Source organism: Chionomys nivalis, chromosome 2 (genome assembly GCF_950005125.1).
Source record: "Chionomys nivalis chromosome 2, mChiNiv1.1, whole genome shotgun sequence".
Classification (NCBI taxonomy): Eukaryota; Metazoa; Chordata; class Mammalia; order Rodentia; family Cricetidae; genus Chionomys; species Chionomys nivalis.
The window spans coordinates 6,531,063-6,543,260 of NC_080087.1; the positions used below are offsets into that span (position 1 = coordinate 6,531,063).

Here is a 12,198-nt window from a genome sequence, read left to right on the forward strand (position 1 = left end):
CATTAAACTCAGCACTCTAGAGGCAGAAACAGGCAGAACTCTGTGAGTTTGAGGCCAGCCTGGTCTATATAGCTAGTGCCAGGCCGGTTTATAAGACCTGTTGTGAGAACCAGTAAGAGCCCCCAGGGAGACTGTTAATTGAAGGGTGATCCCGAGGCTACGCAATGATGTCATTTATACTTTAACCTGGGACAGGGCCACAGTTTATTCACAGTCTACTGTTTTGGGGGGCTAACTGAAGATATTAAGGAAATTTCCTACCATGCATATGTGTACACACATGTATACACACATATGTGTGCTCTTCACGCATGTGTTTACACTCACACACCTACATATACACACATGCATACACTCATGCACACATACATACACACAGGCATATACATGCACACACTCATACACACATATATACACACATGCACACACACTCATACATGCACACATATACACACACGCACACACACTCATACACACATGCATACACATGCACACACGCACGTGCACACAGACACACAGTGTCCCAAGCACCTGTGCTCAGCACACAGGTGAGGTCCATCGAGTGCCGGGTGCACCTTCATGATGAGAAGTGTGTACAGGGCACACGTAAGTGTGTGAGCATCTTCATGAGGGCCGGTAGCCCTCACAACTAGCTGCAGAGCCAAAACGAGGCTCAGAGAAGCTAGTAGGGTTCACTAAAGAATACAGTGAACCAGCCTTCAGTGGGCACTGTCCCACAAGCCTGTTCCAGGAGGCTTCCCTCCAGCATAGTGCGCTCCTTCAGCTGCAGGCTCTCTGGGAGCAGGCCCATTTCTAGGCCAAGCTTTATTTTGTACACATGGTAAGAGTCTCCTCTGAAAGTCATACCACTTGTCTGGCCTAACCATACTGTGTGAGAGCTGTCCCGTCCCTGTGGCCTCCTGCAGGATGACCCAGCCGAAGGTGTCCAGCGTGAGGACACGGAGGGCCTGTGGCTGCAGCCTTGTGTACTCAAAGGGTGCCAGGCCTGACAGCTTCTTCTGTGTTTGCTTTTCTCTGTTTGGTGCCATCCGGGCAGACTGCTGGAGAGAGACAGCCGCTTTGCAGACCTGCTCGCTGAGCACAGAGCTAGAAGCCTGGTCAGTGTCTTGTGGGCCCAGAGACAGCACCAAAGGCATTTTGTCTTGCTGGGACATAGACTTGGGAGGTGCAGAAGGACCTGGGAAGGGATGTGCACCGTCTCCTGGCTGCAAGATCCAGTCCATTCTCATTTAACTGGGGTTCAAATTGGGACCTTAGGTGGTGGTGGCCAGGGACAAAAAGGTGAAGTAAAGTCTTCAGTCTGGGCTGGAGAGATAGCTGAGTTAGCCAAGTGTTTGCCTAGCCTGCAGGAAGCCTTGGGCTCAAAGCCCTGCATCACATACACAGGCCATGGTGGCGCATACCTGTAATCTTAGCACTTGAGAGGTAGGGGCAGGAAAACTGAGTTTCGAGTTTGAGGCCAGCCTGGGCTATCTGAGGACTCTGTCTCAAAAGAAAGCTACCATCCAACTTAAAAACAGGACAAAGCCCAAACCACCCCACCTTCCTTTGCTCCTTCCCTCCTGGGTGTGAGGCAGTGACCGGAGGAACGGTGACAGGGTGACAGAGCAGGCCTGCAGGGGGACCCCAGCAGTAGTTCCGGGTAACAAGAGAGGATTTTCTAAGGTGGCACAGTTTGGGCAGTGGCATTTAAATTTAAAATATGAGTAGATACCTTCATGCTCATTGTTCTCTGTCCCCAATTCTGATCTATAACCTGTTTCACAAAATGACAATGTTCTTTCTTTCTCAAGCTGGATTACATGGTCCCACGCAGGCACACGCAGGCAGATGCTCCACCCAGAGAAATGGGGGTGGAGGACCCCCCGGTCCCTGGCCAGCAACTTCAAGCACCACCTGCCCTCCGATTCCTCAAGTCCCACAGCCCAGAAAGTCTGCAGAGAAGTTCCCACTTGAAGACAGGAAGACAGCAAGTGACCCTGTGTGGCATGTGAGTTATCAAAGCCCTGAGGACAGGGCCAGTGAGATGGCTCAGCGGGCAGAGAGGGGCTGGTTGCCAAGCTTGACCACCTGAGATCTCTGGGGCCTACACAGTGGAAGAAGAGAACCAGGTCCTACACGTTTCCCCCTGACTTCCACATGTATGGGTGCACACACGCGCGCGCGCGCACACACACACACACACAATGTGAGAAAATGATAGGTTAGAAGCAACTCGCCTAAAGCAAACAAGGAAACAGCAGAACTATACCACGGCCTTAGAAGACTTTGGCGGTAGAAGGGTGAAAACAGAGAAGTAATTGGAATTTCACCCCCAGGATCCCCCTGTGGGTCTCAGCCAATCCCAGACCACTTTCTTCACAGTCCTTCTTAAGGCCCCTGGGTGGAGCAGGTGTCTGCCTCTGCTCCCTTCAAACTCCATCATCCCCGGAGTCAGAGGTGCGAGCTTCCGTCTTCTGCCCGCCACCCTCTGCTCCCGTGGGACACGCCTGTGGTGTTCTTTTAGTTAGTTTTATTTTATTTAAAATATTTTTAAATGCTGGAGGTTGAACCTAGGCTCTTGTGCATGTCAGACAAATGCTGTACCATGGGGGCTCTACCCCCAGCCTACAGTTTATCTTCTGTACGGGCTCCTTACTCCCTGCTCTCCACTGTGAGACTTGGTGGCAGGGCGGGTACTGCATATTGACACAGGTGGGCCCAGCTAAGCTCCCTTCCCTGACCTCAGTGGAGCTCAGAGTGTTTCGTCATCTCGTTCCCTGTACACGATGGCACCTGCTTCTTGGGCTGCTGCTGGACTCAGCCGAGTGACGTGAGCAGGGTACTCTCCGTCACATTTCTCTGGGGCACCAGCTCTTGGGATGTCCTGTCCATTTGTGATCATCTAGCCCATACCCACTGTCTCATTCCCCTGACAGTAATTTCATAAGAGGGAAATGGAAGGCTGCTGTTGACCGGTCCTCGATGGTCACGCTGGGTTAGATCTTCCTAGGTGTGGACACTTGTGTAAGGCAGCAGATCACAGGGAGCTTCAGGCTTAGGGCTATTCATTGAGTGAACGCTGTCTGACCAATGCATCTTGTGTTGGTGAGCCTGCCTCTAATAAGAAGTCCAGTCTCCGCCCAGCCCCCGATGCCCTCTGATGCCCTCTGACGCCTGTGATGCTGTGGACAGCCACTTTTGATTGCACTCCAGCTTGGTGAGGCTTGGTAAGGCCTTCCATCAGCGCATTCCCTTCAGGCGTCTGTCTCTTTGGTAATAAATGTCCATTTTTCTGTTTGGAATTCTTCTAGATTGAGTGCAATGAAGTGAGTTGACATTTTCAGCAAAGCACCTTGTCTTCTAGAATGAAGCTGTCATTCACCCTCCCATCCTTACGAAGCAGCCTGCTAGGGCTGGAGAGATGGTTCACTGGTTAAGAGCACTTATTGCGGATGAACCAAGTTTAACTCCCAGCACTCACAGTTATCCATAACCCCTGTTTCAGAGTATCAGACGCCAGCCGTGTTCTGACCTCTGAGGACACTAAGCACACACGGTAGACAAAACATTCATATACATATAATAAGTCTAAAAAAAAAATCAATGCAGCTTCCTGGCTTTATGATTTCAGACAGCCCAGGAGAGCATTGGATGCTGCCAAGACCCTGGTACAATGTAAGTGCTGATGGGTGAGGCCAGTGCTCCTGTCCAGTCTGGAGCCACCCTGATTCCTGTCCTCCAAAGTGATGCAGATACCGCTCTCGTGGGCTCCTTTGCAGCACTATGGCTGAAGAAAGGCAGGAGCAGAGTCACCTGACTCAGCTGCCTGGATTTGCTAATGAGTCATCCTCAAGTAACAGGCTCTAGAAGATCCCGGGATGCCACCTGTACAAAGTGACATTAAGTTTAAGCCAACATAGATGGCAGGGAAAATTCTTCTCTAATTTCTATGCATTTTCATGCAAGTTCCAGGACACTTGATATTTTCACACACACACACACACACACACACACACACACACACACACACAGACATTCACATAGATACATATACAGTCATGAAGAGACCCAGACACAGACATATAAGACACACACAGACACACATGCACACACACAAACACAATACACACACGCACAGACGTTCACACAGACACACACATGCAGACACAACACAGTCACAAGAGACCCAGACACAAACACATGAGACAAACATAAACACATATGCAGACATATATACAGATACACACACACACATCAACAAACATTTATCAGACACATACATACACAGACCTGCACTGACTGCTCTTTCAGAGGACCTGGGTTCAATCCCCAGCAACCACATGGTGGCTCATATCCAGCTATAGTTGGATCTGGTGCCCTCTTCTGGCCTGCAGGTATACATGCAGGCAGAACACACCTAAAATAACAAACAAATAAATAAATGTTACATAGAGAAACACTGTCTTGGAAAACAACAAAAACATTTTAAATTACATTGAGGAAGTCTATGATCCAAAAAAGGTTAATGTCATGGAGATGAATGAAATGGAAAAGCTGTACTTGCAGGAAAAAGTCCTGTCCTGGGGTCAAGACCGTAGGAGCTCACGCAGAGAAGCAGTCTGAAGCAGTCTGAATGCCGTCTGTAAGAGAGTCTCCTCTCTGTCCTTTAGGAGCAAGCTTTCAGATCATGTGAGGGGCAAGCTTGCTCCTGCCGGGATAACCACAACAGACCCCAGGCCGACAGCACCCCTGACCCTGGAACACGTGATCCAGACCCATCCTGTGGTGGTAGGGTGATCCAGACCCATCCTTGCTCCTGTTTGCTCTCTGCCTGTGCGGGGTGGAGGCTGTGGCTCTCCAGGAGATCAAAGGAGGAGGACTGGGAGGTGGGGCAGAGCAGGAGGCCGGCAAGTGTGAGATTTCTGAGATTTCCGGGCTGGAGACTAGATGGGCCTGCAGCCCAGAGACGAAGTGTGGGAGACGGCAGGGTAATGGCGGGCACTGGAGGGGGTGAAGAGTTTTCTAGCTCCCTGGAGTTGGAGCTATAACTGTGGGCTAAGACAGTCAGTGCCTGGTAGAGCACTCAGCGTGTATCTATTTTGTGAACAGTGAACGAGGCCATGCCAGTATGTGTTATTTTGTTCTTTCATTCATTGTAGGAGGCTAAGACCGCACGTCGATACTGGGTGAACTATGTGGACGAAGAATAAGATTTTATACGGTTACTAGATGTAAAGAAAATCCAAACAGGAAATGATATCTTTCTTTTCCTTTGGTTCAGCATGATGATAAGCAACGAGGCTGACATCCAGTAAAGATGTAAATCCCTGACATGAGACACCTGGCACAGATTGTTCTTTCCTTATAAAGGTGACGTCACCATGCAGAGCCCAGAGCCATGAATTCAGATGATAGGAATGGCCAACACGGACAGGACAGTAGTCCTTGCCAGTCTGCTGAGCAGACTTAGGAATGGGACTTAAACTGGGGGCTCTTCCGTTCCGCTGGCTCAGCGTCCTTCTGCCTGCTACTGTGTTCGCAGTGCCTTAAGGAAAATATGCCTCTTTTCTTTCTTAAAAAATAAGTCTTTTTAAAAAACTTTTAAATTATGAGTGAGCATAAAAAGGCAGGAAAACTGTGAGTTCGAGGCCAACCTGGTCTACAAGAGCTAGTTCCAGGACAGGAACCAAAAGCTACGGAGAAACCCTGTCTCAAAAAAAAAAAAAAAGCAGGAAAATGGATCAAAGGCATTTGGTGAGATGAAATTAGCTTCATAAGGTAGAAAAATATAATTAATGGAGGTAGTATCCAACACATGGTTGGATTAGGCACACCTGAAGACAGCATGCAGGAACTGGATAAGCCAAAGACTTGGTCTAATGCTTAGCACTGACCAACAGCTGGCCTTCCTAGGCCAATGGGGTTTAATCTCAGGTCCAGCAGCAATGATGGAGAGGCACAGGAAGGTACAGCACCAGAAAAGAAAGGTATTTCTAGAATTGGGGAAAAATATCAACCTTTAGATTTAAGGAGTCCAAAGAATAATAAACAATAGTGAAAAAACAAAAAATGGTGCCAGCTGGGGATGTGGCTCAGTGGGAGAGGGCTTGACTTGCATTCTCAAGTTCCTGGGTTCAATCCCCAGCACTTCAGAATAAGATATAGTAATAATAATAATAATAATAATAAGACTAACAAAATAAAAACAAATTAATAATAATAATCATAGGGGATGTAGAGATGGCTTAGTGTTTAGTGTTTAAGAGCATGTCTGCTCTAGCAGAAGATTTGGGCTCAATTCCCAGAACTTACACGGTGGTTCACAGTTGTCGGTGACTGGCAGTGTCAGGGGACCCGAGGCCCACTTCTGGCTTCTGCAGACACATACAGCACATGGTGCACAGACGTACATGCAGGCAAAACACTCACACATGTAAAAATATGAAAAGAAGATTTTAAAAAGACTAGCTAAAAAAAAAAATAAAGTTCAGCCAGGCATAGGATGCACACCTTTAATCCCTGCACTCAGACTCGGGAGGCAGAGGCAGGAGGATCTCTGTGAGTTTGGGATGAGCCTGGTCTACATTCAGAATGGCAGTGGAGATCCTTAAAGGAGCCAAAGAAAGAGGCTGATCTCACCGAGGAATAGCATCCAAAGGCAAGCAGCTCCCTTGTGGGGATGGCAGGTAGAATCTTAGAGAATCTTTTTTTTAAACTCACTTTTTATTGATTTTTATTGAGCTCTACATTTTTCTCTGCTCCCTTCCCTGCCTCTCCCCTCCTCTTCAACCTTCTCCAAAGGTCCCCATGCTCCCAATTTACTCAGGAGATCTTGTCTTTTTCTACTTCCCATGTAGATTAGATCCACGTATGTCTCTCTTAGGGTCCTCATTGTTGTTTAGATTCTCTGGGATTGTGATTTATAGGCTGGTTTTCTTTGATTTATTTCTAAAAGTCACTTATGAACGACTACATATGATATTTGTCTTTCTGGGTCTGGATTACCTCACTCAAAATGATGTTTTCTAGATCCATCCATTTGCCTGAAAATTTCAAGATGTCATCATTTTTTTCTGCAGTGTAGTACTCCATTGTGTAAATGTACCACATTTTCCTTATCCATTCTTTGGTCGAAGGGCATTTAGGTTGTTTCCAGGTTCTGGCTATGACAAACAATGCTGCTATGAACATAGTTGAGCACATGTCCTTGTGGCACGATTGAGCATCCTTTGGATATATACCTAAAACTCGTATTGCTGGGTCTTGAGGAAGGTTGTTTCCTAATTTTCTGAGAAATTGCCACATAAGGGCCTGTACCAGCTTGCACTCCCACCAGTAATGCAGGAGTGTTCCATTTATCCCACATTCTTTCCAGCATAAGTTGTCATCAGTGTTTTTGATCTTGGCCATTCTTACAGGTGTAAGATGGAATCTCAAGGTTGTTTTGATTTGCATTTCTCTGATGGCTAAGGATGTTGAGCATTTCCTTAAATGTCTTTCAGCCACTTTAGATTCCTCTGTTGAGAATTTTCTGTTTAGGTCTGTACTCTGTTTTTTTAAAATTGGATTATGTGATCATTTGATGACCAATTTCTTGAGTTCTTTGTATATTTTGGAGATCAGACCTCTGTCTGATGTGGGGGTAGGTGAAGATCTTTTTCCATTCTGTAGGCTGTCTTGTTGACCATGTCCTTTGCTTTACAGAAGCTTTTCAGTTTCAGGAGGTCCCATTTATTAATTGTTTTTTAGAGAATCTTTTTAACAAGAAGTAGAACCAGGTGGTGGTAGCGCACACCTTCAATCCCAGCACTTGGGAGGCAGAGGCAGGCTGATCTCTGTGAGTTCAAGGCCAGCCTGTCCTACAAAGTGTTTCAGGACAGCTTGGGGTACACAGAAACCCTGTCTCAAAAAACAAAACAACAAGTAATTAACAGTTAGCTAAGGCAAGTCCACCACCTATAAGCCTCCCCCAAAGTAAGAAAACGTCAGGCACATTGGTTCTGCTGGCGAATTCTGTGGGTGTGTCAGGAGGAATCAGCATAGAATGAAACCCGCATGTTCTTCTCGGTAACTACTTCTCCCAATAAAAACAATAGCAAATCACAAAAAGGAGGAGGATCCTCGAGCTAATCAAATGTTTAACTACACATGTGTGCAGTGGTGTGTGTAACAATGAGGTAGCGCAGCCTCATCTTTGAGGTGGGAACAGCACAAGGGCCCTATCATTTCTACTCCGGTGTGAAACTATACCAGAAGCTTGACCCACACAAGGGTGAAAAATGTATAATGCTATCATCTTTTGTAAGTTTTTGCTTTCATTTTATTTCATGTGTATATATGTTTGTGTACACGTGCACACAGTGCCCCAGGAGGCCAGAAGGGAGTGCTGGATCCCCTGGAACTGTAGTTGCAGAGACTTGTGAGCTGGCCGTGTAGGGCAGAGAGTTGAACCTGGGTCCTCTGGAAGAGCAACCAGTGTTCTTACCCTCTGAGCCATTTCTCCAGCCCCATCTTATATGGTTTAAATGCTACAAGAAAATTTAGCTGTTTTATTTTATTTTATTTTATTTTGTTTATTTGGTTTTTGTTTCAGATTTTCGAGATTCCACTGCCTCTGCCTCCTGAGTGCTGGGATTAAAGGTGTGTGCTACACACCCAGCTGATTTAGCTGTGTTTAATTATGCAAACATTTCTCCTCTGAGTAAACAGAATTTTAAAAGAAGATCTAACTTTTTTTTTTTTTGTGTGTGTGTGTGAGAGAGAGAGAGAGAGAGAGAGAGAGAGGGAGGGAGGGAGGGAGGGAGGGAGGGAGGGAGGGAGAGAGAGAGAGAGAGAGAGAGAGAGAGAGAGAGAGAGAGAGAGAGAGAGGAGAATATATCTCAGCTTTTAGGGTAGTTGAGATGGGAGAATCTTTTGAGCCCATGAGTTCAAGACCAGCCTCATCAGCGTAGTGATACTGAGGGAAAGAAAGACGGAAGGAAGGGACCGTGGCAGAACAGCAGGAGGAAGGAGAAATGGAGGGGTGGAAGGAAAGGAAGGCAGGCTGCCACTTTCCTTCCTCATCCACAGAGAGCAAGAAAAAGAAGTGGTCTAAGTAAGCGCTGTCCGCTAGCAGCTAGCACTATATCCTAAACCCCGAGATCTGTGTGCACAGGAGGGTCTCAGAAGGCTGAAGACAAGCTGGACCTCCTTATGCACGCCAAGGATCCCTTAGCTGAAATGTTTGTGACCAGGAGTGTTTAAGACTTGAGAGTCTTTCAGATTTTGGAATATTTGTACAGACTTTAAACATCTCTCAAGCCCCAACATCTGTCTTTTAAATACCTCGTAACTGGGGCTGGAGCCAGGTAGTAAGACTGTCTCAGTGACTAAGAGCATTTATTTCTGTTGTCAAGGACCCAGGGTGAATTCTCAGCACCCACATGATGGCTCACAACCATCCATGACATTCATTCCAGGGGGTGTGATGCCCTTTTCTGACCTCTGTGGGCAGTGCACATGTGATACGCTTACATACATGCAGGCAGAGTACCCAAACACTAAATGAAAATAATCTAAAAACAACCACAGAAAACTCACCTTACAGCTCAGCCAGAGACGCTGAGTGGCAGCCACACACAGGAGTGGTAGCTGGACGGGAGAGCCGTGCTGATCCTGCCCTGACTCCAGTGGGCTTGCCTAGCCCTGCTTCTGAAGAACTCTGGGTCCCTAGTTGGTGTACTGTTGTGATTCACTGGGAGGGTGACCCAATGTTCTCTGTGAACTTTTATCCATTTGTTGTGTGGTCGTCAACTCAGGGACCGACTCCCGAAAGGCTTTCCAAACTGGATTAAAGATGCAGCCGTAGGGCTGGACTGGATGGCTCAGAGGTTAAGAACACCACACTGGCTGCTGTTCCAGAGGACTGGCTTTGATTCCCAGCACCGACATGGCAGGGCATAACTGTCTATAACTTTAGTTTTAGGAGATCCAAAGCCCTTCTCTGGGGCATGAGTTTGATTTCTGGAGTTCACATGCCAGAAGGAGAGAACTGACTCCCACAAATGGTCCTCCCACCTCTTTGTGAGCACTGCCGAACATGTGTGCCCATACACATAAATACATGCTTGCACACACATGTGCATGTAATGTAATACATGTAATGTCATATATACGTGTGTGTGTGTGTGTGTATTAGGGGTTTGATTATGTAGCTCTGGCTGGTTGGAATTAGTTATGTACACCAGACTTAGCCTCCTCTGTGCCGCCATGTGTACCACCATGACTGGCAATAAAATAAAGTAAAATAAAAAACAAAAAGCATTTTTTTGAAATAAAATCTTGGGGTACTGGAGAGGTTGCCCCGTGACTGCACTCCCCGAGAACCTGTACTGGACACCCAGACTGTCACGGTAGCTCAAAGCTGTCTGTATATCCAGTTCCAGGGGATCTGTTGACCTTTTCTGGCCTCTACAGGCACCAGGCAGGCAAGCGGCACAAGAACAATATTCAGGAGAAACGCTCACACACATAAAATAATACATTTTTTTCTTTTTCAAAAATGAAGTCTTGCCAGGCGATGGTGGCGCACGCCTTTAATCCCAGCACTCGGGAGGCAGAGGCAGGCGGATCTCAGTGAGTTCGAGACCAGCCAGGTCTACAAGAGCTAGTTCCAGGACAGGCTCCAAAACCACAGAGAAACCCTGTCTCGAAACCCCCCCCCCCAAAAAAAAAATGAAGTCTTAGGCCATCGTACCTATGCCGTTTGTGTGATTGAGGAGGGCAAGCTAGCTCAGTGGGTAAGGGATCTTGATGCCAAGTTTGATGATCTGTATTTGATCCCTGGAGTCCACCAGGGAGAAAGAGTGTACTCTGTTGTCCTCTGCACACCGCTTTCCTAGAGGGCCCGAGTTCAGTTCCCAATATCCATGTCAGACAGCCCAAAACTGCCTGCAACTCCAACGCCAGGGAAAGCTGATGCCTCTGGCTTCTGTAGGTACCTACACACATACACACACGCACGCACGTATTCACATGCACGCACATACATGCACACACACATGTACACATGCACGCACACACGCACGCATGCACACACACTCATGCACACGCACACATGCACGTGCACACACACAATTAAAGAATAAAGAATCAGTAGGAGAGAAGGCAGATTTTCCTGCTGAGGTCCTCGTCTGGGATATGTGCTCTTAATTTTTTGTCAACTTTTGACACAAGTTAGAGTCGTCTAGGGGGAGGGAACCTCAATTGAGAAAAGGCTTCTGTAAGACTGGACTGCATTGCCTTGATTAATGGTTGATGTGGGAGGTGGTGCCCACCCTGGGCTGGTGGTCCTGGGCTGACTGAGCAGAAGCATACAGGAGCAGGAAGAAGCCACTGAAGAGAATTCCTCCAAGGTCACTACTTCAGTCCCTGCCCCGAGTTAGTTCCTGAACTGACCTACCGGGTGATAGAGTACAAGCTGTCAGTCAAATAAACCCTCTTCCCAGTTTGCTTTCTGCCCTGGTGATTTATCCTCAATAGAAACCCTAACAGAGAGAAATTGGTACCGAGCAGGGTATTGCCGCGTGTGACAGACCCGACCATGCGTTTTGGGGAGGATCATGGTGGCATGGACTCTGGGCTAGAAACACCACTGAGTGCTCAGACGGCAGCGGCTGGCTGCTCTCTGGGATCTCAGGAGTGATGCAGGTGATGGCAGAGTGGCTTGTGCAGTTTCACAGGGATGTTTAGGCTAATTATGTGGTATTTTGAATGAAGATTCTGTGGTTCAGGTCAGCTGGGCTGAAGGACCAGTTGTGATTAAAAAGAAGCCAGCAGCCTTGTGGTAGATAGATGTCCTGGAAACTGTTTCCTTGGGGATGGCACAGACCATGGCTCTTTTTTTTTTTTTTTTTTTAAATTTAAGAAAAAGTCATTGGGCAAGACGGGAAATACCTTTAATTGTAGCATTCAGGAGGCAGTGGCTCTCCAAGGCCAGCCTGGTCTACATAGTGAGTTTCAGGCTAGCCCAGTGTTCAAACAAACAAACAAACAAACAAACAAACAAACAAACAAACAGTCAAGCTGATCAGCTTTGCCTTCTCCAGGTCTAATTCCTTTTGTAACCAGTTAAGAGAATATGGTGAGGTGGGCAGCAGAGAAAACCCCTTGTTTCGACTTTCTGTATACTTAACTATTTAGTGGAAAAAAGACAAA

At 47.1% G+C, this 12,198-nt stretch overlaps 1 protein-coding gene across 3 annotated transcripts in view; it reads left to right on the forward strand.

Annotated features, from left to right (window-relative positions):
- The window catches only part of LOC130869514 (uncharacterized), a 66,901-nt gene extending 61,279 nt beyond the window's left edge, over positions 1-5,622 (forward strand). For all 3 annotated transcript variants that reach the window (XM_057761743.1, XM_057761744.1, XM_057761745.1), the window contains 4 exons: positions 1,058-1,118; positions 1,815-2,011; positions 4,674-4,791; positions 5,163-5,622. In XM_057761743.1, the coding sequence (XP_057617726.1) occupies positions 1,058-1,118; positions 1,815-2,011; positions 4,674-4,791; positions 5,163-5,213 (427 nt within the window). In that variant the 3' untranslated portion in view covers positions 5,214-5,622. The remainder of the gene's footprint in view (positions 1-1,057; positions 1,119-1,814; positions 2,012-4,673; positions 4,792-5,162) is intronic.
- Positions 5,623-12,198: the final 6,576 nt, after the last annotated feature.